General features: G+C 44.1%; 1 protein-coding gene across 2 annotated transcripts in view; it reads left to right on the top strand.

The window, feature by feature from the left end:
• Positions 1 to 27,763, top strand: part of DAB2 (DAB adaptor protein 2) — a 118,961-nt gene extending 91,198 nt beyond the window's left edge. Inside the window, exons 9-15 of one of the 2 annotated variants that reach the window (XM_056546031.1) lie at positions 1,898 to 1,960; positions 8,295 to 8,990; positions 11,583 to 11,754; positions 12,616 to 13,251; positions 15,166 to 15,278; positions 24,507 to 24,597; positions 27,561 to 27,763. In XM_056546031.1, coding sequence (XP_056402006.1) covers positions 1,898 to 1,960; positions 8,295 to 8,990; positions 11,583 to 11,754; positions 12,616 to 13,251; positions 15,166 to 15,278; positions 24,507 to 24,575 — 1,749 coding nt within the window. In that variant the 3' untranslated portion in view covers positions 24,576 to 24,597; positions 27,561 to 27,763. The remainder of the gene's footprint in view (positions 1 to 1,897; positions 1,961 to 8,294; positions 8,991 to 11,582; positions 11,755 to 12,615; positions 13,252 to 15,165; positions 15,279 to 24,506; positions 24,598 to 27,560) is intronic. The other variant, XM_056546039.1, reaches the window with a different exon arrangement.
• The last annotated feature ends 207 nt before the right edge of the window (positions 27,764 to 27,970 follow it).

Below are 27,970 nucleotides of genomic sequence, written 5' to 3' on the forward strand. Positions count from 1 at the left end.
TTTGTGGTTTCACATCTCTTTTTATTTTTAATGTACTCAGTGCATGCTCACATCGTGTCCACCCATAGTTCTCGACTATAAATAATACTGCTATCCATGTAAAAGACATCGGGGTTCTGTATCAGATGACTACAACATACGCTGCCTCCGCCACTTGGCTACCAATTCGATAAAACGTACAAATTTAGGGAGAGATTAATCGAACCTTGTGCCGAGGAACAAGGGTGCAGTTGCCCCTAGCAACCAACCAAATGGAACTTTTAGTTTCACTTTCATTTTCAAAAAGGCCTCTGAAAAGCTGCACTTTCATTGGTTGCTATGGGCAACTGCATCATTGTTCCTTTCACAAGGTTTGATATACCTCCCCCTTAAGCCTTTTGCATAGGCTAGCCAGGTCCCAAAATATACCTTCACTAAAATATGTTTCTACAAGGAGAGTTCTTCTTAATGGCTGGAAAACATCTTACCCCCTATGCAAAGGATGGGGGATAAGATGTCTGATCGCGGGGGGGGTTCCTGCCTCTAGGGACCCCAGCAATCTCCGGGACGGCAGCGGTGGCGTCCGGAACACGGAAGCTTGGAGCTTCTACATTCGTGACGTCATGCCACGCCCCCTCCATTCATGTCTATGGGAGGGGGCATGACGGCTACGTAGTAGCCGTCATGCCTCCTTCCATAGACATGAATGGAGGTGGTGTGGCGGCTGTAGTCGCCAGTCACCCGTGCACCGGGTGACTGGGGTGCTGTGCCAGAGATCGCGCGTGTCCCCATCGGCGGGACCCCCACGATCAGACATCTTATCCCCTATCCAAAGACGGAGTACCCCTTTAAAGGGCTATTCCAGGAAAAAAAACTTTTTTTTTTTTTAGATCAACTGACTCCGGAAAGTTAAACAGATTTGTAAATGACTTCTATTAAAAAATCTTAATCCTTCCAATAATTATCAGCTGCTGTAGTTGAGTTGTTCTTTTCCGTCTAAGTGCTCTCTGATGACACGTGTCTCGGGAGCTATCCAGAGTAGAAGCATATTCCCATAGCAAACCTATTCTGCTCTATGCAGTTCCTATGGGAATTTGCTTCTACTCTGGACAGCTCCCGAGACACGTGTCATTAGAAAGCACTATAGAAAGAATAACTCAACTTCAGCAGCTCATAAGTACTGAAATGATTAAGAATTTTTAATAAAAGTAATTTACAAATCTGTTTAACTTTCTGGAGCCAGTTGATATATAAATATAAATATATAGTTTTTTCCTGGATAACCCCTTTAAAGGAGTTTTTCAGGATGAAACTCTGTTCAGTCGGTGGCACGTATACCAAACATTGCCAACATAGGATGCATTCACACCACGTTTTCCACCTCCGCAGCAGACTGTGGTTTGCAGTCTGGCCATAAGCCAGATTCGGTCAAAAAGTGACCAGACTGGAGTGAGCACAGCTCCGGCAAAAGGCAGTTTGGAAATTCTCCTACCAGATCAGGCTGCCGAAGAATGAAGACCTGGTGTGAATGCACCCTAATATGGGACCCTTTCACTTCAATGGCTGGAACATCAGCAATATGATTAGGAAATTACCTGTATGTAGTCATTAGCTGACTACATTTCATTCATTTTTCTTAAAAGGGCCCGTGCTGTAGTCGGCATCCTATTTTCGAACTTTGCCGATGTAATGTATACATGCCGCAGAGGGAACCATTGAAATGTGAATGAGCCTATAAAAAGAATCGACACCAGTGCCACACTGGTTATGTCTGGTATTGCAGTGGGGTGGTCTTCTCCAAAAAAGGGGACAATTTCTTTACATAGGATATAATAGAATTATAGTCCAATGTAGTCATTTGTTTTACAACCCACCTGCTCTATTGTGGTAAATCATTTAATATCTTGATTCTTTTAAGGGTGTTGACCAGATGAATTTATTTGGTGATATGTCCACACCGCCAGATCTCAACAGTCCAACCGTAAGTACCTAACGCCAAGAACTGAACTGCAAGATCATTTCATTTCTTCACTTTTATTTCCTTTAGTTCTGCCACCTCGTGATGGAGAAATCTGTGAAAACGTGTCACATAGTTTCCTATGAGAAACCAAACGGTTTAAAATGTTTAGGGTACGGAAGTGCTAGGGCTGTGTTCCCACTCAGTATTTTGGGACATGTGAACCGATAAAAAACTAACGGCACAATATATTACTTTTGAATTCTATTGAATGTAACAACTCAACAGCAAATTGCCTGATTGTTTATCACACATTCATTTTACAGCCCCTTTAATGGCATATATTTTGATCTTATTTAAAGGGGTATTCTGGTATCAGAAATTTGCATCAAAATAAATCTATCTTCCCGAGACATACTTACAAACATAGTGTTATCACAAATTGTACTGGCTTCAGAATGCTTTTCAATGTGTCATCTTCTGACAGGAAGTTGTGTAGTCATCTCTTTGTCAGTGTGGTGTTGTCTCAGCAGCTCCCAGCTTCCCCTCTTTCTCCTGAAACAATGCATCATCCTCTGCTGTCTCAGAAGCTGTGGCTGAATCTTGTCTCTGAGCTCTAGTCCGGCCCCCTGAGTGATGTCATCACCTCTGACCAGCCCCTACAGCTTACCTCGCAGTCATATAGATATATATCTTTATTAGGACACTTAATGAAGAATGAGGTGTGCTTACAGCATGCTGCCACACGCAGAGGAGCAGACAGGGAAAGAATACAGCAGGTGCCGCAACCTCACCGATCATACGATAGTCTGCTGTTAAATGAGATGTTCTGCAACAGCTCTACACGGGGAACTAGCAGTAGTGCTGTGTGAGGGGGTTGGCAGGATGGGATGGTTATGATGAGTTGAGGAAAAGCAATGCATTCTGGGAATTGTAGTACTAGGCAACTGCTCAACCAGGATTTTAGATGATTGATCATGAGGCAATTGGCATTTCTTTTTTTAATACCATCCTCTTCGGGACATGTTGGGGGTCTTAAAGGGGTGTTCCCATTTCAAAATTTCTTGCATATCATAAAGTGTTGGCATATCACTACAATATGCAGTCATTTTAGGATCGGTTAATATTCGATCTCAGGTACTCCTACCAGTTGTGAGGGGACACAGCAGTGGTGCAGTACCAAATCCATCTTACTGTTTATCCCTTGAGCAGTCGCCCTGGACAATCAGGTTCAGCAGTGATGAACGTCACCGCCTGCAGTTCCCTGCACAGAAGGTAGAAAAGGAGACGTATCACTGCTTCAGCACTATACCCCATTGATCAGTGATGGCGTATCCTCGCAATGGTCACCGACATCTTACATTAGTTACCAGTTGGTCATTGATAAGGAAGTAAAATGGTAAATTGTATTGTGATTAAATTGTGTTGCGTCTGACATGTGACCTGTACAAACATTTGTTGATCTTAGACTTGCCTGGTTAGTCTTTGGCACCTCTAAATATTCACCAATTGTTTTTGGATTTCTGTCCGCTGGTACATAGTGACTCTGTAACCCCTGAGCAGGGGATTTATGGGAAAGTCAGATGTTTGTGTACGAGCAACAACTACCAAAGTTCACCAATTGCGTAAGTGAGCGAGAAGTGTGGTAAATGCTACGTTTCTCCACAGAGGGCTTAAAGGGATTTTCCACTAGATCAATAAAGCTTAATCACAGGGGGGCAAAGTGCAGTGACTAAAAGAAGTGCATGGCATGTTCATCATAGAATTAAAGCTCATGAGCTAAAAAGAACCGCCACTCTGCTCTCCTCATTGTTAGGATTTATCATGTCGACTTTGGAAACAGTTTTTCTAATAAATTTTTAAACAAGAAAACTAGTTGACATAAAAAGCTTTAATTTGGCACAAAAAGGTAATACCCATGCAAATGCATGTCACAGAAACAACTGGCAAGATTTTCAGTTTCAAGGCATTTGTTTGCTGTCAGTGAATGAAAACCCTGTTGTTTAAATTCAGAGACTGTAACCTGTACAAAGCTAGTCCTGTTCTCAGCTGAGAAGTGGAGACAATTGTATCCAGTCTAGACAATGCTCTGTGAGCTAAACAGCCTGGACTCCAGACTGATACATTGTACATATCTAGTCCTGCTCTCAGCTGGGAAGTGAAGACAATTGTATCCAGTCTAGACAATGCTCTGTGAGCTAAACATCCTGGACTCCAGACTGATACATTGTACATAGCTAGTCCTGCTCTCAGCTGAGAAGTGGAGACAATTGTATCCAGTCTAGACAATGCTCTGTGAGCGAAACATCCTGTACCCCAGACTGATACATTGTACATAGCTAGTCCTGCTCTCAGCTGAGAAGTGGAGACAATTGTATCCAGTCTAGTCAATGCTCTGTGAGCTAAACATCCTGGACTCCAGACTGATACATTGTACATAGCTAGTCCTGCTCTCAGCTGAGAAGTGGAGACAGTTGTATCCAGTGTAGACAATGCTCTGTGAGCTAAACATCCTGGACTCCAGACTGATACATTGTACATAGCTAGTCCTGCTCTCAGCTGAGAAGTGGAGACAATTGTATCCAGTCTAGACAATGCTCTGTGAGCTAAACATCCTGGACTCCAGACTGATACATTGTACATAGCTAGTCCTGCTCTCAGCTGAGTAGTGGAGACAATTGTATCCAGTCTAGACAATGCTCTGTGAGCTAAACATCCTGGACTCCAGACTGATACATTGTACATAGCTAGTCCTGCTCTCAGCTGAGTAGTGGAGACAATTGTATCCAGTCTAGACAATGCTCTGTGAGCTAAACATCCTGGACTCCAGACTGATACATTGTACATAGCTAGTTCTGCTCTCAGCTGAGAAGTGGAGACAATTGTATCCAGTCTAGACAATGCTCTGTGAGCTAAACATCCTGGACTCCAGACTGATACATTGTACATAGCTAGTCCTGCTCTCAGCTGAGAAGTGGAGACAATTGTATCCAGTGTAGACAATGCTCTGTGAGCTAAACATCCTGGACTCCAGACTGATACATTGTACATAGCTAGTCCTGCTCTCAGCTGAGAAGTGGAGACAATTGTATCCAGTCTAGACAATGCTCTGTGAGCTAAACATCCTGGACTCCAGACTGATACATTGTACATAGCTAGTCCTGCTCTCAGCTGAGTAGTGGAGACAATTGTATCCAGTCTAGACAATGCTCTGTGAGCTAAACATCCTGGACTCCAGACTGATACATTGTACATAGCTAGTCCTGCTCTCAACTGAGAAGTGGAGACAATTGTATCCAGTCTAGACAATGCTCTGTGAGCTAAACATCCTGGACTCCAGACTGATACATTGTACATAGCTAGTCCTGCTCTCAGCTGAGAAGTGGAGACAATTGTATCCAGTCTAGACAATGCTCTGTGAGCTAAACATCCTGGACTCCAGACTGATACATTGTACATAACTAGTCCTGCTCTTAGCTGAGTAGTGGAGACAACTGTATCCAGTCTAGACAATGCTCTGTGAGCTAAACATCCTGGACTCCAGACTGATACATTGTACATAGCTAGTCCTGCTCTCAGCTGAGTAGTGGAGACAATTGTATCCAGTCTAGACAATGCTCTGTGAGCTAAACATCCTGGACTCCAGACTGATACAATGTACATAGCTAGTCCTGCTCTCAGCTGAGAAGTGCAGACAATTGTATCCAGTCTAGACAATGCTCTGTAAAGGGACATGGCATAGGTGTCATTGATTTTAGATGCATTTATTACAGTGGTCCCTCAACACACAATATCACTTGGTACTGGGACGACCATTGTATTGTAAACTGGTTATTGGTTCTGATGTCCCCAAATCATCAACCAAAGATAAGAAAACGTGAAGAATGAAGAAAAATAAGCAGAAAAATAGTACAAAATAAACCATGTTCTTACTGAATAGTCAAAAGGAGAAACTGTAAACTAATCCCTTTCTACAATAATAAGAGCATCTTCAAGAGAAAAGTGTTTGTATGCCGAGTGCTTGAACAGTGGGGAGCTGGACCCCAGAAATCATAAAGATATGGCATATCCCAGAGATAGGGAGGCCCCATTAAAGGGGTACTCCGGCGCTAAACATCTTATCCCCTATAAAAAGGAGAGACAATAAGATGTTAGATTGCGAGGATCCTGCCGCTGGGGACCCCCGCAGTCTCTCCTGCAGCACCCCCGTTTTTCAGCTGCACAGAGCGAGGATCACTCTATGGCTAATGACAGGCGGTGCAGGGCATGGAGTATTGTGATGTCACGACCCACCCCCTCAATGCAAGTCTATGGGAGGGCGTGGCCAGGGGCGGAGCCTTGACGTCACGGTACTCCATCCTCTGCACCGCCCATAATCAGCCACAGAGCAATCCTCGTTCTGTGCAGCTGAAAAACGGGGTGCTGCAGGAGAGATTGCGGTGGTCCCCAGCTGCGGGATCCTTTTGATAGGGGATAAGATGGTTAGCGCCGGAGTACCCCTTTAAGCTTTCTTTTCCACTGGTTCTCAGTTAAAGTTTTTTTTTTTTTTTACTAACAGTATAGGTGGTAAATGTGTGGTCACAGGGTATCTGACCACCAGGACCCCTAAACATCAAGAGAACAGTGGTCTAAGAGCGCCCGATGTGGATAAAGGGGTAGTACTGCTCTAGTCACCGCTAGTGACAATGAGTGCTTTGCTGTCACTATCAGTGCCATATACAATGGAGCAGGGGTCATGCAAATGTACTATCGTTCATTTCACACAGGGCACTCTTAGACCATTATTCTCTTCAATGAGGTTAGTCCCGGTAATCGGACCCCCAGGTATCATACATTTATCACCTACAAAGCATTTGGAAAGTTTTCAGACCCTTTCCTTTTTTTATATATTTTTTTTAATTGATTGAAAAGGAAAAACTGAATTTTTACATGGACATAACATAAGTATTCAGACCCTTTGATATAACAACTTACATTTTTCTCGGGCTCCTCCCATTTCTTTTGTTCATCTATGAGATGTTTCTGCACCTTAATAAGAGTTACCAGTTAGCAGGGCCGGTGCTAGACGTTTTTGCACTCTGTGTTAGACCAGCTACCTGTACACCCACTCCCCCTCCCCCTACAGTGCTCATATAGTGGTGGTACCAGCTCTACACAGTCACTGCAGAACGTGTAAGTGATTACAGAGCAGTTACATCTACTGACTTACAGGGGGCATCCTTTTGGAGTCATTCTCTTTCCTTTTCTTCTTTGTCTGGCTAAGACCGCCATGAAGAGTTCTTCCATCCATGACCCATTACCACGGAATCTGTAAGACAAACATCTTAGGCTATGATCACACGGTCGGAAAATGTGCGGACAGTCCACTGCTTGGAAATAGAACGTTGGTAGATAATTCATCAGCCCCATTTGGTAGATGCCCTCAGTTGATAGGTAGTCATGCATTAGGTAGAACCATCACCCCCCATAATTATCCCAGAGGAACAGGATTAAGCCTTTGCCTGCCCATTGTCTGCCTTTTGTGTCCTCTGTTCCGGAGGGACAGGCTTAAAGGAAACCAAGCAGCAGATTTTACTATATATAATGCTTGGCAGCATGTCATGTATGGTAAAATCTTTATCCCCACCATCCCCGGGGAACACTCCTGTCTTCAGCAATGGTGAGGATATGAAGTTATACAGTCTCCATTGGCTGCCCCGTAAGTAGCCCCTTGCGCGGGGACCTTTACTTACCAGGTCCCGTTGCTCCGACCTTGGTCCTTCCCCCTAGTCTTGATTGATGGCCTGCATCTTTACTTTGCTCCTAAGTAGATGAAGCAGAGCAGTGACGTGAACCTTCAATCAAGATGAGGGGGTAGGACTATGGCTGGAGTGACCGGACCCGATAAGTATGAATTCTCTGCCAAAGGAACTACGTACATGGCGGCCGAGGGAACTACGTACGGGGCGGCCGGGGGGGGGGGGGGACTTTATAACTTTATATTGTCATCATCTCTGGGGGCAGGAACGTCCCACGTGGATGGTTAGGTTAAAGATTTTACCATATGTAACGCAGGGCCAAGCGTTATATGTGGTAAAATCTTCTGCTTGGTTCCTTTTAAAAAGAAGATTAGTACATATATATATACGTAACATATGTTCTAATCTTCTACATTCTGTTTTCACTTGATTTAAATAAGATTTATTTTAATTTTAGCACAAGGCCGCAACATAACAAAATGGAAAAAAAAAATGAAAGGGAGTGAAAAGTTTCCGAATACACATTGCTTTCATGTTCTCGTGTGCCACTGCGATGTGATTCTTATGATTTGCATGGTTGATTTTCTAACGTTTCATCTCATTTCTCCCCATATCACCAGGAAAGTAATGATATCCTGTTAGTGGATTTAAACACTGAAATCGACACCAATCAGAACTGTGTAAAAGGAAATCCTTTCACCTCCAATGGCATCCTCCACACCTCCTCTTCCTCCTCTTCTCTTCCTCATCCCAAAGCGCAATCACCTTTCTCGTCTGAAAACCCATTCACTTCCAATCTCAGCTTCTTCCCTGCACCTAATCCAGATCCATTCTGCGACGACCCGTTCACCTCTAAAGATCAATCAGTCTCTGTCTCTTCTTCAGTTGATTCTTCCAAAACTTTCAATCATAAGGTGGAAAATGTAAAAAGTGTCATGAACGGGCCCGGCAGTAACGGCGCCGTCGCTGATGACATTGAATTTGGACAGCAATTTGACCAAATTTCGGGCCAGTTGGGTAAGCAAGAAGCCAAGGCAGACCAGTGGCCCTTTAAGGCTAGCCAGTCAGGGCAAGTGACAAGGACTCACAATGGTGTGGTAGGACATGGTCCATGTAGTTCTGTGAGCAGACCACAGCCTGATCCGTTCACTGACTCCTCATCCCATGGAGGGCATGTGCATAATGGATTACGAAGGAACTCAGAGGGGAATTCCAGTCACAAGAAGGACAATAGCTGTCTGCATCCTGCAGATCCTATTACTATTAGCCCCCCACCACAAAGCGCCAAGCCTGGACGAGGAAGGAGAAGCGTCAAGGTGACTATAGTTTACTTTGATTTTACATTGATTGATTGAGCAAAGGAGATGAGATTCGCATGCTGCTGTTGAGATACATCCATGCATAAATTGTGGTGCAGATTTTAGATCTGCAGCATGTCGATCTTTTCTGCAGATTCCCACAGTAAATGGATAGAAGTTATGATGCTGCACCAGATCCATGACAGTGGATCCAAATGGCTTCTGACAAACCCCATTCATGTATATTGGGGTCCATTGAGGTTCTGAGTTTTCTGTCATTTTGGTACAATGTTTTCCATCAAAAGTGATAGGGAGGGGCACCAGACTGCTCATGAACTGAGCCTAAGGCTGCATTCACATCACGTTTTGTGCCTTCAGCGAATCTCATTCACTTAAAGGGGTACTTTGCTGCATTCAGGGGGCGTGGCATGATGGCACAAGGGGCGTGGCCGTGATGTCACGATCCCCGCCGTCTGCACCCAGTGGTTTAAACGAACGCCGGGTGCTGCACAGAGATTGCGAGGATCTCATCTGCGGGATCTCCGCAATCAGACATCTTATCCAAAGGATAGGGGATAAGATGTCTAGGGACGGAGTACCCCTCAGATAGTGACTCCAGTCAGCTCATTTTCGCCCCGTATCTGGTTTTGTGACCGGACTTAAAACTGTAGTATGAGTGAATGAGATTCAGAGCCAGTTTTTTTTTTTTTAAATCTATTAATAGTTGATCACTCTCTAAGGCTGCATTCACATCACGTTTTGTCCCTACGGCTGCCGGGCCCAGCTGGGAAATTTCAAAATTGGGCGCTACCATATCCTGGGCGCTATCGGACCCGGCAGCCATAGGGACAAAACGTGATGTGAATGCAGCCTTAGAGAGTGATCAACCATTAATAGATTTAAAAAAAAATCTATGATTATAAAATATACAATAACATTGGTAATCCATTAAAAATAAAAATAAACATAGAGGGAAACGTCTTGATAGACCACTTCTTTGCGAAGACCACCTTAGGTTTTTCTGTAACAAATTTCCAATTTCCTTGCATATATATTGCTCTATTTCTGGCTAACCCACATTTAGACCTCTGCAGTTTTAGGTTGTCATTTCAAAAGGGGATTCATCGCCATATCCATCAATCCATTGAGAAAGTAGAACAGGGCTATGTAATGATCCTGGTAATAAAAGACCATATAATAATGATCAAATCGATTCGGAACAAATCAAATTTGTTAGGGGATTTGTTCCGGGCAAATCGCTCAGATGTATTTTACAGGAGCAGGGACATGTGTCAAAGGCAGGAGTCCCTGCTCCTGTACACTGATCAGCCTGGAGGAGAGCAGTAATACTGTATGCTCTGAATCTGCCACTCACAGGATTCGCTGATCCTGTAATACTTTGTGTTGCGCTCTACAACAATAGCATAGCATGCCCTGCAGGGCTGTTAGGACATTTTAGAATCCAACGACCAATTTAACTGACTTGGATGCAAATCGAATTTGTTCATTTCAGGAAATTTGTTCATTTCTAACAATAAATCAACAGGATCCTTCAGTCAAAAATCATTGACCCTCTAATTAAATGAGTATGTGAATATCCAGGTCCCATTTGGTTATTTTTCCTCCCATCCTCCTCAGAAATCTAGATCAACTAAGAGTAGGGGCAGTCAGGTGCCTCCACCTTCTATGGGGGTGGGTGGGGGGTGATATCTTCTTATAGACAGTCTGGAGCCCTGTTGGGTTGGTGAATGGAGGCTCCTGAAGGAACAAAATACCCGTAGTGTTGGCTAAGACCATACTGCTCCTTTTTTGCCATATCAGGCCAGATTTACAACAAAATGATAGAACTTTTTGACTTTTAAAGTATTTTGTTGTTGGGGAAATTATCATCTAATGAATTTACTAGACCTGTTTTCCTTCCTTCTTGGTCTTTACATGTAATATTTAGATTCTTCGGTAAGAATCTTCTGATACTAACTCATGTTCTATCTGTTGCTTTGTGCTGCCATGTCCGTGTAGTATGGGTAAGTACAGGCTTTCACTCCTTGTAGACTCTTTATTGCATGTGACAACATTTTCATTGGTCGGTAGACAACTTTCCATCAGTAAATAGGGCTGTGGTACCATACACCTACTGCTACATATTTGTCAGGTTGTCTAGGAACATCTTTCCTACTTGTCTCTGCGATAACCATTTAAGTACATAGTTACATGTCTTGAAGTGATCGCAAGGACATATCTTGATTCGCTCATTGGTTTGTTTCATGTCCCTTTAAATAATGGGTTAAAGTAAATAAACAATTCATTTTGGGCACTCAGCTATTTCCTGCTGGATTGGGCAGCAGCAGACTGGCTTGGTCTCCATGCAAATTCCCTTCACCAGGGATCTATTGATGGAGAGGGGGCACAGTTTCAGTAATCATTGGTCTGAACTACATGATTTACTATTTCAAAAGGGTTTTGACCCATAGAGGACCTACCCGGGACCTACAATTCTGTGGACTGTTGCTGTTTTTGAAAGAAAGCTTCTGGACAACCCCTTTAAATTTAATTTAGCATATTGGCAAAATCATTTTGTGACTCTTATGATATCTTTTTTTTTTTCTGCAGCCAACTTCTGATGACATATTTGGGTCAGACATTTTTTCTTCAAATTCTGGGACAGACCTTGAGCCAGCCTCATCGGTAGCTATTCCAGCCCCACCAAGCTCAGTACAACCTAATTCCCTGGATCTTTTTAATAAAACTGGTCTGACCACTGTTCCGGCCATTGGAGGTCCTGGTGAGTGGGGGGCATTGGGTGCTCAACTATCATCTGTAATTGATCTTGCTATTAAATAAACCCAGAACTCCTGGTCTGAAGCCTGGGAGCAAAGACCCCTAATTAGAAGTATCCCACCCCTAAAACGTAACTTGTCAGCTATGGAAACTATAAATAAGGCAATGTTTGTGTCAGCCATTGCCTTCTAGCCTCCTGATGACACTGTTTTTACAGCGAAACATGTTAAAGAGGCCAAATTATTATTTAAATATTAGTTCTGTGTATGTAGGTATTGGAGTTCTACCACCTCTGGTCACTAATAATATTGGACGCTCCTCAGGGGTATAATTCCATGCAATACAGCCATAGTGCACTTACATTTTAACTATTGATGCCATATATATATATATATATATATATATATATATATATATATTTTGTTTTTTTTATTTATTTATTTATTTGTTTGGAGGTTAAATACTATCACATTATTTCTATTTTCATAATAATAAATGTTAAGTCATAGGGGTGAAATACATCTAATTAGGAGTTTCTGTTCCTGGGCTTCAGCTGAGGGGCTTTGGGTTTTGCTTGATATTTTAGCCCCTTGCCCACCATTACTTATGGTGTTGGGCTTTTGTGATCTTGCTATTGCAGCAAAACCTGGTCCTCTACTGGTCTTCTTTAGGGCCTGGCTGATCCTGGTCTTCTTTAGGGCCTGGCTGATCCTGGTCTTCTTTAGGGCCTGGCTGATCCTGGAGCCTCTCTGTTTTCAGGCTTATAGGGATGGATCCCAAATCAGAGACTGAGGACAACCCTCCAAGTGGTAATTGAAACTAGGTTTTATAAAACAGATAATATATTCTTATTTTACTTTCACAGGTTCTTTGCCATTGAATTCACCTCAGACTCAGCAGTGGAATCCACAGCCTTTACTCTATAGCCAAACACAAGCTACAATTCCAAACCCAGCTATGGCTGCACAAAACAGTTTCGGTCAACCGAGTGTTTTTTCGGCTCCATCAGCGATGGCGTCCTGGAATCAGCCGACGCAGTTTTTAGTTCCTCCACCCATACAAAATCCCCCAATGTGGAATCAGCCAGTACCGACGTGGAATCAACAGCCAACCAACCCATTCCAAATGAACATGTTTCCAACTAGGCCACCAACTTTACTCAATTCAGCCCCAGGATTAATCCAGACAGGTCCCTGTTTACCAAACCCTCCTCAGCTACCGCCAAGACCGGCACCGCTAAAGGAATCACCTACAAAGGAAAGTGATGCTTTTACTGCTCTGGATCCACTGGGAGAGAAGGAAAGGAAGAATGTGAAGGATATGTTTAAAGACTATCAGTTGGCTAAGCCACCTGCTTTACCAGCAAGGCGTGGGGAGCAGAATAACTCTATAAGCACCCCTGGAGCTTTTTCCAATTATTTTAATAGTAAAGTTGGAATCCCCCAAGATAGTGCGGACCACGATGATTTTGACATTAGTCAACTGTCTTCAAAGATTAATGGTAATGTATTATTTTCTTTTTAGAAACTGTAAACCCTAAAGACCTATAAAACATGATCTATTTAAATGGTACTCTGCACCAAGTCACCTTTTCCCCAGCCAAAGGATAGGAGATAAGATGTCTGCTTGCAGAGATCCAGCTGTTGGGACCATCACGAACTCTGTGCAGCACCCGGCATTCATTTAGATCGCTGGATGCGAGCGGCAGGGGGTCGTGATGTCACATTCACTCCCCTCATGACATCACACTACATCCCTTCAATGCAGGTCTATGGGAGGGACCGTGCCGGCCATCAGGTCCCCTCCCATAGACTTGCATTGCGTGGACGTGGCGTGACATCAAGAGGGGGCATGTCCATGACATCACTACCCCTGCCCTACCCCTTTTTCTGCCATTCATTTTCCAACAGCCATAACTTTGTTATTTTTTCGTCCGACACCATTGAATGAGGGCTTATTTTTTGCGGGATGAGCTGTACTTTTTATTGGTATCATGTTTGTGATACGTGCTACCTTTTTTAACTTTTTATCTTTTTTATTCCGCTATTTGTACCAAAATTGGCGAATTTTGTGCTTTTTTGTTGTTGTTTTTTTTACGATGTTCACCGTGCGGGATAATTTACATTATAGTTTTATAGTACACGTCATTACAGATGTGGCAATACCTATTATGTATATGATTTGTGTTTTTGATCTTTTTTGGTGATAGTACAGGGCTTTTATTGGGAAAGGGGCCTTTTTTTTTTTTTTTACACTTTTACTGAAGAACTTTTTATTTGATTTTTTACAAATTTTACAGGTCATACTATGCTGCAATACATTTGTACTGCAACACAGTATGACCCGATCAGCTGCACACAGTACAGCCTGTGTGATCCAGCCTCTGGCTGGATCTCACAGGCTTCCATAGCAGGCAGACAGGAGGTCATGATCTGACCTCCTGCTGTCAAAGCAACCAACGGCGACCCGTGATCGTATTGCGGCGCCTCCGTTGGTGAACAGGGGGAGTGTGCTCCCCTGTCAACACCATAGATGCGTGATCAGGATTGATCACAACATCTATGGGGTTAATGCTGCTGGGACCAGCGCAATCGTGGCCCTAACAGCAGCAGCGGGACTCCGGCTTTGATTGACAGCTGGGTTCCCGCCGTCGATCTCCTATGCTGCCCGCGGCAGTGCAGGAGATCGCTAGGACATATGCATAAGTCTCCCAGCGTGCGAACGTGTCGGGTGCTGAGACGTATGCAAAAATTTACTTATCCTCTATCCACTAAATAGGGGATAAGAAACTGATCACGGGGGTCCGACTGCTGGGGCCCCCTGCGATCTCCGGGACAGGACCCGGCACTTAGGGAGGAGCACATGCTGCGGCTGGTACGCACTCCATTCATTTCTATGGGAGCACCAAAAAGACCTGAGTAAAGCTCTTGGGTATCATAGAAATGAATGGATTACATTCCATCTACCCGTAGACAACACATGCTCCTCTGAGGGCGACAGGGTCCTGTCCCGGAGATCACGAGGGCTCCTTTTAGCTCTAGAACATCCCTTTTATGAACTGGTGCCCAAAACAGTAATGCTTTATAAAGCGGTATTATTTTGTCCCAATTCTCCTGATGCTGCTGTACTCGGATTTATCAAAACCTGTGGAAAGACAAAGTTGCCCATGGCAACCAAGCAGATCACTTCTTTAATTTTTTTAGAGGCCTTGTTAAAAATGAAAGAAGTGATCTGATTGGTTGCTATGGGCAACGGGGCAACTTTTCCTTTGGACAGGTTTTGATAAATCTTCCCCTGTACAGTTTTTATTCTGTTGATATTGCTCTTTAGCAAATGAATAATAATGGCCTTTTCTGATTTTTCTGTCATGAATTCAGTCGATCATATTTTATCAACAAATCTTCTTGCTTCTTAGAGCCACCAATTCCAGCACCACGAGCGCAAACACTGCCGGTTCCCAAAACCATCGAAAAACCCTTTGAAACCCCATTTGGATCAGGCTTATTTGCCGCTTCTCTGCAAAACTCAGTAAGTACCAATTCAGTCCACCTGTATGTCAATGGGGGAGATTTATCAAAACCTGTGTAGAGGAAGAGCGGTGCAGTTGCCCATAGCAACCAATCAGATCGCGTCTTTCATTTTTAAAGAGGCCTGTGAAAAATAAAAGAAGCGATTATTCTTCCTCCACATGGGTTCTGATAAATCTCCCCCAATGTTCTGACAGTAGATTCTGCCCCTTGTGAATATACCCTAAGGCTATGTTCACACAGTGCTTTTTCTGGCGTATTTCATTTGTAAAATCTGCATCTGTAATGTTGCGTCTGCATTTTTTAACATTAAAGGGGGCCATATTCAAAGAATTTAGTGTCACATATTCAGATATTTAGCACCCAATTGAGTGCCCTGTTAGCAATTTTTTTTTAAAGGGGTGTGGTTAGGCTTTTTGTGCTATTAACAACCAATTTGCAAAGATTTTGCACCACTTTCTAGAGCACAAATTGTCACAGTTAAAGGGGTACTCAGCCCCTAGACATCTTATCCTCTATCCAAAGAATAGGGGATAAGATGTCTGATTGTGGGGGTCCTGCTGCTGGAAACCCCCCGGGAGCTCCTGCACGCCACCCCGGCATTCTTTTTGTTCCAAACGCTAAGGGTACCTTCAGACGTGCGGATTTTCGCTGTGTATTTCGCTGCGGATCCGCCGCTGAAGGACCTCCTATATGCTGCCTTTATATGTGCCTGCTCGGAGCAGCAATACGCCGCTACGAGCAGACACACTGCGATGTGCAAGTCGCCGTGCACATGAGCAGTATACTCACGCATCGCGGCAGCTCTCGGCCTAGCTCATTGAGCAGGGGAAGCGGCCGCGATGTGGGTGAGCACACCGCACATGCGCGGCGACTCGCACATCGCAATGTTTCTGCTCGGAGCGGCGTATTGCCGCTCCGAGCAGGCACATTTAAGGGCACCATATAAAGGTCCTTCAGTGGCGGATCTGCAGCGTAAAGTACACTGTACACGTGTGAACGTACCCTAAGTTCGGATCCGTGGTCATGATGTCACAACACGCCCTCTTGTGATGTCATGCCCCCTCCCATAGACATGAATGGAGGTTAAAATATGTGTACTAGCACCATATTTATCCAATGCCCTGCACCATTTCATAAATTTGGCGCACAAACACATTACCACCAAACAAATTAGAAGTGTAAAAAGACGTTCACGTACACCACCCTTGATAAATTCCCCCCATAGACCTGAGACAGAGCTGGAGGCCTTTGAGGTTACAGCCACCCGAACAGTGTTTATAGTAGCTAAAGATGACCCCACTCTGGGACACCATACACACACGGTTTTTGCACAGGGGCCCTCAGTTGTCTGTGTGTGCCTCTGGATGAGAACACAGGGCTCTGAGCTACTTCGATGACTATTTTGGCAGATTTTCTGTTTTGCCTTGGCTTGTTTGTAGTCTAAGGTTTAAGTACATATTCTGTACACACAGGCTGAAGTAGGTTCAGTAGAACCAAGTTCAGTGTACTGTATGAGACCTGATCTTGTTCTTGCCTCTTTAGCTTTCATTTTACGCTTTCATGTTAATTCACTTTCCCAAACTTGGAGCTATAACTGTTTACAGATGTAGCAGAGCCAAATTTGTCCTTTTACGGTTCGGGCTGCATTGATCGCACACTGTCTGAGCTAAAGGAAATGTCTTAAGTGTGTCATTTTAGTGTCATTTATTAAATGTCTGTGGAACAGAAATAACATATTTTTCTTCTGTTATTTATTTATTTCAATTTTTTAGCAATTTATTTTTATTTTTGAAAACTTCCCTGGAGGCGGCCATATAGACTTCCTTCATATGTTATCTTTATGGGGGGAGGCCATATTAGAGGAACACACTTCCTTCATGTAATATCTTTATAAGGACAGCCATGTAGGATGCACATACTGTCAGGGCCATTTGAAGGAATTTGGGGGCCCCAAGCAAAATGGACATGAAGGTCCACCCCCCCCCCCCCACCCCCTTGATGTTCACGCACGTCACACTCTAGGGCCGGCGTCAGGACGTAGTAACGCCGGCCCTTGAATTCTGGGAGCGTGACGTGAGCGAACGTTGATACGAGGCCCCCACATTAGGTGCAGCACAGTTCCCCCCACGTTAGGTGCTGCACAGTTCCCCCCACGTTAGGTGCGGCACAGTTCCCCCCACGTTTGGTGCGGCACAGTTCCCCCCACATAAGGTGCAGCAGAGTTCCCCCCACATTAGGTGCAGCAGAGTTCCCCCCCACATTAGGTGCAGCAGAGTTCTTCCACATTAGGTGCAGTATAGTTCCCCCACATTAAGTGCAGTATAGTCCCCCACATTAAGTGCAGTATAGTTCCCTCACATTATGTGCAGTATAGTCCCCCACATTATGTGCAGTATTGTCCCCCACATTATGTGCAGTAACGTTCCCTATATTACGGGCAGTATAGTTCCCCCACATAAGGTGCAGTATAGTTCCCCAACATTAGGTGCAGTATAGTCCCCCACATTATGTGCAGTATAGTTCCCCACATTAGGTGCAGTATAGCTCCCCAAATTAGGTGCAGTATAGTCCCCCACACTAGGTGCAGTATAGTCCCCCAACATTAGGTGTAGTATGTTCCCCCACAGACATACAGCCTCCAGCCATACACTGTATGGCTGGAGGCTGTATGCCTGTTTACTGCCCTACTTCAGTGCTCTGACCACTGCTCCTCTGGTCTGGCCACCATAGCAGTAGGTCCCGGGACTGGAGGAGCGGTGGTTGGAGCACTGAAGCTGATGTGCCACTGGTCACTTACCATGCTGGCCAGCGCATGTCCTGTTTGCTGCTCTGCTCCTCCGCGTTGCTTTTCAATGGGCGCACGCACGGGACGTCAGTGACATCCCGGTGTGCGCTACCTCCTGGCGGTCCCTGCGAGGGCCACAGAAGGTTAACAGGGGCATGGGATGTCCTTAATAGGGATGTCCTTAATAGTGATGGGGAAATTAATCTGGGGGGTGGGGGGGCAATTGCCCTGTTTCCACCCCCCCTTGATCCGCCACTGCATGCATTATATACACACACAACACACTGTACACATTACATACTGTACATGCATCATACACACACACATACTGTACACGATACAGCTCTCTCCTCCCCCCTCCTCCTGCTCAGACGGCTGAAGGCTGAGAGAAGAGTCCGGGGGTGAGGGAAGATACCAAGTGCAGGGGTGGGGGGCGTGATTGTGGTGAGGTGAGAAGAACTCCAAAGCTGCAAGTGAGCACAAGCTCCAAGAGCACGATTGTTAATCCGGCCCTGGTGATGGGTGGAATTGCCCCGTTGCTACAGGACGGGCAAGCACTGGCTCTGCTCGGGGCCCCCCAGCCAGCTCGGAGCCCCAAGCAATTGCTTGGTTTGCCTGTCCTGTAGCGAGGGGCCTGCATGCTGTGCAGAGGTTGCCATATTGGAGACACACATACACACTTCCTTCCTGTATTATAGGAGCAGCCATATTGTAATGTATCTATAGGGGCTGCCACATTGGTGACACTTTGTTTATTGTCTTTATAAAGGCAGAAATTTACAAGAAGCACACACTTCTTTCCTATATTGTCTGAATAGGAGTGGCAAAATTAGAGGCATACCTTCCTTACGGTATTGCCTTTATAGGGTTGGCCATATTGGAGACACACACTTCCTTCCTGTATTGTCTGTAAAGGGACGACCATATTAAAGACACACTCTTCCTTCCTGTATTGTCTGTTGGGGGGGGGGGGCATATTGTAGACACACACTTCCTTCCTGTATTGTCTGTATAGAGGCGGCCATATTGGAGACACCCACTTGCTTCCTGTATTGCCGGAATAGGGGTGGCCACATTGTAAACACACACTTCCTTCCTGTATTGTCTGTATAGGGGCAGCCATATTGTAAACACACGCTTTCTTCCTGTATTGTCTGTATAGTGGCGGCCATATTGTGAACACCCATTTCCTTCCTGTGTTGTCTGTGTAGGGGCGGCCATATTGGAGACACATTTTCTTCCTGTATTGTCTGTATAGGGGCGGCCATATTGCAGACACACACTTCCTTTCTGTATTATCTGTATAGGGACGGCCATATTAAAGACACACACTTTCTTCTTTATTGTATGTTTAGGAGGGGGTGCATATTGTAGACACACACTTCCTTCCTGTGTTGTCTGTGTGGTGCCTGGGTGGTGCAGGTAATAGTGTAGGTAGGGTATGTTGGTATTAACCCTATGTTGTCATGACGCCAGGATGCGGATTTCTTTAGGGTAATGGTCCTACCGCCAAGTGTCCAAGAAACGGTAGGGAGAAATAATTGAATGTCCACAGCAGTTATTGATGAAAACCAGAATAAACTTTACTGCATATTTTATGCAACTGCTGATTTGAGGGTAATTGAGTTGCAGTAGTCACACAGGATTTTAGTAGTTTTGAGTTGGATGACTCACGGTTTAGTGGCTGTGGAAGATAAGGCTTCAGGCCTAGCTTGAATTGATTATTTATGCTGAGATGTGCTTTCTTTGATAATCTGGAACCAAGAGAGAGAGAGTTTAGTGGCAGCAGCCCCTTATATATTAAGGGGGTGGGACAAAGCTCATTGGATAGCCAAACCTGTCAGTCCTGACCTCTGGAACTCTCGGTATATCACATGACCCAAAGGTCCTTAAACCATAGCATAACATAAATCAAAGGCACATGACCTCTAAGATCCTATACAGAGGTATCCTAGATTAAATACATATATAAGCATATACATTAAATATTACAATATTTAGAGCCGACTAGGGGTTAGCCCTTCAGGAGAGCCCATTACCGTGTTTCCCCGAAAATAAGACCGGGTCTTATATAAATTTTAGTCCCAAAAAACACACTAGGGCTTATTTTCAGGGTAGGGCTTATTTATTTATGGGGGCTGCAGGAGTGTGGAGGATGGGGGACTGTGGCAGTGTGGAGGATGACGCACCCCCCCCCCCCCATCTTCCACAATGCTACAGCCCCCCACCCTCCACACTCCTGCAGCCCCCCATCCTCCACACTCCTGCAGCCTCCCCATCCTCCACACTGTTACAGCCCCCCATCCTCCCCTTCCCCCGTTGTCCTCCACACTCACAGTGCCCCCCACCTCTCTGCCATAATAAACTACGGAACATTACACATTTCATCCCCAGCGGAGACCAGCACTTCCTCACCTTCAACCGTACCATAGCGTCCGCAACTTGTACTGTACTTGTACTGTACGGGATCTCCTTCTGTTGCCTGTTGCTTAGCAGTCGGGGGCAGGGCGTGACGTCGGCCATGCAAACGTGCGGACGTTTTAAAGCGACAGCGTCCCTGCCCCTGCTCAATTACGGTAACTTGCCGCGACCAGCTAAAGGAGGTGAGAGGAGGTGTTTAGGGGTGGGGCGTCTGGTCTGCGGGCATTACTGGTGGCCGCGGTTCAGATCTGGACCGCGGTCCGCCAGTTGATTACCCCTGGCCTAGGTCTTATTTTCGGGGTAGGGCTTATATTGCATAATCCTGCTAGGGCTTACTTTCGGGGTAGTGTTTATTTTCGGGGGAAACAGGGTAGCATGGAGGGACTCTGGCTGAGGGGACTCCAGACACAAGGGACAGGACATGTCCTGTACCAGGATACCACAAACCCCCTTACTTAAAATAAGTCATCCTTGACGAAGGTCCCCAAAGACAGAGGGACGGAATGATAAAGTCCAAAACATTCCTGGGCATATTTGCAAATGTCCTTGATCAGGCTGTAGATGAATAACAACAAGGAGTCCTTGTGCATATTAGAATGTCCATACAGGCTCTAAAACTGATATACAATAGGAGTGTGGAGAGTAAATCACGAACAGGATGGTATGGATTTAGCTATATATCCTTTTAGTATCTCCATTTGACTTTACTTTATTACACACCTATTGACTATGCATGTAATTTAAATAACATTTGACTGATATTTTATCATTTATTTTTTTATTTTCTTGACTGACAAATAGACTAATATGCAACCAGAAGTATGCATAAGGACTTTGATGTTTCTACATACCAGAAGAACAATCTCACTTACTATTTTGTTCTATACCGCATTTTCATTATACCACACATTTATTACCTAAGTTATACACTTGTTTAGGATTGGTTTGCCTGAGGCTTTCTGACCAATGCCTTAGCTACTAGGGTCTATAGGTATTACACTCTTATCCCTAGAACTCTGTCTAGATAGCACTTATACTGTTACCTTTCTGGATACGTGCATTTTAGTGAGCTACAGGAGCATCTTCTGGCCAGGGAGAGCATCTTGAACACGTAAAGGACAAAAGAAAACACATGTTAGTGCATAAACAGTGGTATAGAACTGGAATATAGCATGTAACAGTCTTTAAGAAATATTTTTTTTGTTGTTTTTGTGAGATATATTTTAGAATTATGTGTACTGAACTTTATTGGAAGGTACACTAATGAGAGTTATGAGATGTACTATGTGTACAATATATTGGATTAAGTCAGTCTTGGTATCTGAGAGGAATGTTTCAGTAGGCGCTAGTAGTAGTAATGTTACTCCCAGAGGAGCTAGGAGGGTACCTTAAAATAACCACTATAACAACTGAAGAAAATATGCATTTGGTGTACAAGAGTTGATACTTTTGTACAATAACACTGTACACAGTGTTGACATTTGATGTCAACAGACATTTTATTTTAAACATCATAACAGCACAACATGAAGATGTTTCAGGCACTTTTCACCTGATAGGAAGGTGTACACTTTTGCACACAAAATATTACTTTAGGAATGTGTACATTAAACAGGCACACAAGGATCAACAGTCCACCTGTGTCCATATTTTAACACGGCTGTACTAAGGCCGGGCACACACGAATCTCCCTGAACCAGGAATCTCTCGGCCAAGGGGCAGAGAAAAAGCTTAGTGGTTGCGTTGCTGAACCAGAAACTTTCATGTTATTGTGGTGACTTGGGATGAGGGGTGAACGGGGTGTTGCAGGGAAGTGTTGCTGGGTATAGGATTAACCCTTAATTGTTGTGACGCCAGGGTGCAGGTTTCCTCAATGTATATATATCCTACCGCTACCCATCCCAGGAACGATAGGGAGGAATAAAGGATTGTCCACAGCCGGAATTGTATTGAACTTCGAATAACTTTACTGCAGATTTCATGCAGGATGCAATTAACCACAGTGTTTACAAGAGGACCGGAATTAGGCTCTTCACAGGTTGGCTGGGACCTTGTAGGGAATGAATCCTTGCTTTACACTGTTCCACTGAATTTAGGGGTATGTTTTAGGTTCAGTAGTCACGTAGGATTTTAGGATGGAGTTGGATAAACTCACGGTTCAGTATGCAGCTGAAATTGGTAGGCTTCAGGCCTAGTTTGCTTGTAGAATTACACAGAGCATCGCTCGCTGTCATATCCCAGAGGAAAGAGAGCGATCATTGGATACAGCGCCCTTATATCTGAAGGGGCAGGTTCAAAGCTTATTGGTTCCCCAAACCTGTCAGTCCTAGTACAAAGGATTGTGGCTATAACACGTGACCTAGTCACATGACCGAAGGTTCTTAACCTACAATACAACACAAATATCACTGATCACGTGACCTAAGGTCCTGTACATTACTTACACTACATTATACTATATTGAATATATACAATTTTAAGAACACTAGAAGGCGACTAGGGGCTATGCCACCAGGAGAGCCCTATCCGCATGAGGAACTGTGACTATGGGGACCTACTACTAAAGGTACGGGACTGAGTCCAGTACCAGGACACCACAGTATAGTCCTGCCAGGCACTTTTCTTGAACAGGTTACAAACAGCATAGTCTGTTGGAAAAACAGAGGTACTGAATACCAGAGAGTTAATGACAAGCAAAAAAGCACCTCAAAAAGACTTTACAAAGGATTTCTTCTGTATCCCCACCCTCTCAGGATTATTTCTCCTCTCAGACATATAACGAGGAGAGCAAGGTGGGGACTCTCTCAGAGGATGAATTGCTGTGTCCCAAGAAACATTTGTGAGCGTGGATTGGGACACAGATGGATTCACACTTACAACTAAATTGACAGCTGCTGCTGAGGCCACTGGAACCACGGTTGGTGCCGGTTGATCCGGCCTCACCTCCTTAAGTGCACCAAGTATGTGCCCAGGCCTACTCCCCCTGAGGAGGTTTGGCCTAACCAGCGGGCACCAACCTCACAAGTAGTATACAATAGTATACAATATAGGTCAGTGTATTCCAACCTGGGGTGCCACCAGCTGATGCAAAACTACAACTCCCAACATCTTGGACTATACAGTAGTATACAGTGTAGGTCAATGTTTTCCAACCAGGAGTGCCTCCAGCTGATGCAAAACTACAACTCCCAGCGTGTTGTACTGTATTGTAGTATACAGTATAGGTCAGTGTTTTCCAACCAGGGGTGCCTCCAGCTGTTGCAAAACAACAACTCCAGCATGCCCGGACAGCCAACGGCTGTTTTGTAGATTTCCATTAGCAGTAATCTCCGAGCAGTGCTAAAGGGGTTTCCTTCATGATTGGAGCCTTGTCATTCTATAGATCAGTGATGTCGGAGATCACAGACTTCACTAATGTAATATTCTCACATGTATTTGTAACTAGTGTTGAGCCCAAATATTCGTAATGCAAATTTTTATCGCGAATATCGGCACTTCGCGATTTCACGAATATTTAGAATATAGTGCTATATATTCGTAATGACGAATATTATAATTTTTTATTTTTTTTTTCACATGCAAATGTTTATGCAATTTTTTTTGGCAAATTTTCCATACGGCGAATATGGGGTCTATCACATGGGTTTATCACGTGGGTCTGTTTTTTATTTTGTTTTTTTTTTCAAATGCAAATTTTTGGGCAAATTTCTCATGCGAATAGGGGTCTATCACATGGGTTTATCACATGGGTCTGTTTTTGTTTTTTTTTTTCACAGTTTTTATGGGAATTTTCCATGCAAATTTTCGCATGAAAAAAGAAGTGAATGAACATAACGAATATGCAAATTTCACAAACATAGGACGAATAATCGTCAATATATTCGCAAAATATCGCGAATTTGAATATGGCCCCTGCTGCTCATCACTATTTGTAACATTATAAGAGATCATTCGGACTGGACCCTGTAAAAGCACATCTGGTATATATATTTTTCATGCTAAATATTTTTTTTCCCACAGAACTTCACAGCACATCCAGTAAAGGCATCTGATCCATTCGGGGACCCATTTGGAAATCCATTTGCTTAGGAAGACATGTTTTATGTTTGTTGTAAGTAATCCTTTTATCTCTTGTTTGTGACAATATAAATAAGAATAATGTAGCCAAATACAGTATCATCTTCTGACTTCTATTGTACTGTCAAATAAAGGGGATTACAGCGCTCTATAAAGTGCAGGAGCCCCTATAGTACTACATAGAGACTTTCACTGTTTGAAGGATTTTCAGTGAACCAGTAGGTATGGAGAACAAAGGATTGTTCTTCGCACTTGGGAGACACTCTTAGAGCTCCTTAAAGGGGTACTCCGCCCCTAGCATCTTATCCCCTTCGCTCTGCACGTAATGACAGGCAATACAGGGGCCGGAGCATCGTTACGTCACAGCTCCGCCCCTTGTGACTTCAAGGCCCGTCCCCTCAATACAAGTCTATGGGAGGGGGCGTGGTGGTTGTCATGCCTCCTGCCATAGACTTGCATTAAGGGGATGGGCCGTGATGCCATGAGGGGCGGAGCCATGACGTCACGCTGCTCCGTCCCCTGTATCGCTCGTCATTACGCACAGAGCGAACTCGCTCTGGGCAGTAATGATAGTGCAGTGCCGCAGCGGCGATCCCCGGGGTCCCCAGCAGCGGGACCACAGCCATCTGACATCTTATCCCCTATCCTTTGGATAGGGGATAAGATTCTAGGGGCGGAGTACCCCTTTAGACGGGTACTCAAATGGAAAACAGTTTTTTTTAAATCAACTTGTGCCGGAAAGTTAAACAGATTTGTAAATTACTTCTAGTAAAAAAAACTTAATCCTTCCAGTACTTATCAGCTGCTGTATGCTCCTGAGAAAGTACTTTTCTTTTTGAGTTCCTTTGCTGTCTGACCACAGTGCTCTTGGCTGACACCTCTGCCCATGTCAGGAACTGTCCCGAGCAGGAGAGGTTTGCTATGGGGATTTGTTCCTGCTCTGGACAGTTCCTGACATTGACAGATATGTCAGCAGAGAGCACTGTGGTCAGACAGAAAAGAAATAAATAAAAAAAAACTTCCTCTGGAGCATACAGCAGCTGATAAATACTGGAAGGATTAAGATTTTTAAATAGAAGTAATTTGCAAATCTGTTTAACTTTCTGGCACCAGTTAATAAAAAAAAAAAAAAAAAAAAAAAAAAATTCACCGGAGTGGACAATGGGCACTATCACTTTAAAAAAAAACTTTTGACATCTTGTAAAGACAAGTCAAAAGTTTTCATTGGTCGGGGTCTGAGTGTTCAGACCATGACCGATTGCTAGAACTAGCTGGAGGCAGAGCGTGCTAAGCAAGACGAATTTACCATGTAAGTCAATGGGATTGTCTCGGTCAGTTGCACTCTTCTCCTTGCTCGTTCTAACAATTGTTCAGGGTCTGAACACTCAAACTCCGACCGATCAAAACTTTTGATGTGTCTCTAGGACATATGAAAAGACTTTTTACGGCGACAGGTATACTTCATTTAAATAAAGAATTAATTTGACTCTGCTTTGTATATAGATTATGCTGCCTAAGGAGAATCCACGAAGATTGCGCCTTGCACCCTCTTATTGACTTCAATGTGAATGCAGTTCACACGTTGGCAGTTCTATGGTCGAACTTCCAACAAGGCATTGGATTCTGGTGGAAGATTGAACATGTTCAATCTTCCAGCAGAATCTGGCAGAGAAGTCCGCGAATATACACGTCACATGAGACGGCACTTATATTGCTGCGGAATTAAATGTTGATGTTTATTTCGACTCCATTTTCCCTGCTGAATATCCTCACAGTGAAGGTACCCTTAACCCCTTAAGGACATGCGCCGTAAATGCACGGCGCTGCATAGCATCACTTAGCGCACAATTGCGGCGTGGCCTGCGCTCGCTTCATTCCCGGCAGGTCCCGGCGGCTGTCAGCAGCCATGGACCTGCCGTAATGGCTGACATCAGAAATCATGCTGATGTCTGCCATTAACCCCTCAGGTCCGTGATCAATACAGATCACGGCATCTGCGGCAGTGCGGCACTTATAATGGCTGATCTGATCGCAGGGATCAGATCAGCCAAGATGGCAGATGGAGGTCCCCTCACCTGCCTCCGTCCGTCCCACGGGGTCTTCTGCAGTGATCTGCCTTCCAGCAGACCAGAGCAGAAGATCGCCGATAATACTGATCAGTGCTATGCCTTCTGCATAGCACTGATCAGTATTAGCAATCTAATGATTGCTATAAATAGTTCCCTATGGAGACTAAAAAAGTGTAAAATTAATGTAAAAAAAAAGTTAACAAAAACAGTAAAACAAAAAAATTTGAAAAAGCCCTCCCCCAATAAAGTATTAAATCACCACTTTTCCTCATATTAATGCAAAAAAGCGTAAAAAAAACGATAAATAATAAACATATTTGGTATTGTTGCGTGCGTAAATGTCCTAACTATAAAAAATATTAAGTTAATGTTCCCCTACGGCGAACGGCGTAAACATAATTTTTTTTTTTTTTTTTTTTATAAAAAGCAATTCAAAAGTCACATTTACACAAACATGGTACCAAAACAAACTACAGACCATGGCGCAAAAAAACTGCCACATAGTTCCAATAAATAGAAAACACTGCTATACTGTACAGATAAAACTGCCATACAGTGCAAATAAATGTCATTGCTGTTTATTTAAATAGATACAAACGTCTGTGATGATTTATTTTATAATCTTCATTTTTTTTTGTTGCAATTACAGCTCTTTACGTAAATTTTTTGCTTTACATAGTACAATGATGAAGTTGTGGCTGCCTTCTGACGTCACTAGAGGGTGCTGTGTAGACACACGGGTGTTCAGCAACCACTTATGGCAAAAATGCTGCAAATTTGTTCTGAAAATAGTAAAGAGGGAGGGATTTAACATTATAACCTGTAAGTGTCAGAAGATGATTGCAGATTAGTCCCTTATGTCCTCCTCAGTACAATGAAGGGGTATGTAGCGGTATAATAACTTTTTATCTTTTTCTTTACATTGCAGCCATGGAAGGAGCAGAAACCACAGGAACAGGGGATCATCTCATCGTCTCATCTATCGCAATGGCACAAGCTGATATTGTCTCACTCTTTTAACAGCTGATCTTTTGTATGCATAGTCTTTTTTTGGGGTCAGAATGAATCTTCATTAAAAGGGGTACTCCGCAGCTCAGCGTTTGAAACAAACTGCTCCGAACGCTGGAGCCGGGAGCTCGTGACACCATAGCCCCGCCCCCTCATGACGTCACGCCCGCGTCCCCTCAATGCAAGTCTATTGGAGGGGGCGTGACGGCTTAGCCATCACGCCCCCTCCCATAGACTTGCATTGAGGGGGCGGGCCGTGACATCTTTAGGGGGTGGGCCATGACATCACGAGCTCACAGCTCCAGCGTTCGGAACAGTTTGTTTCAAACG

The sequence above is a fragment of the Hyla sarda genome, chromosome 1, assembly GCF_029499605.1.
Source record: "Hyla sarda isolate aHylSar1 chromosome 1, aHylSar1.hap1, whole genome shotgun sequence".
NCBI classification, from domain to species: Eukaryota; Metazoa; Chordata; class Amphibia; order Anura; family Hylidae; genus Hyla; species Hyla sarda.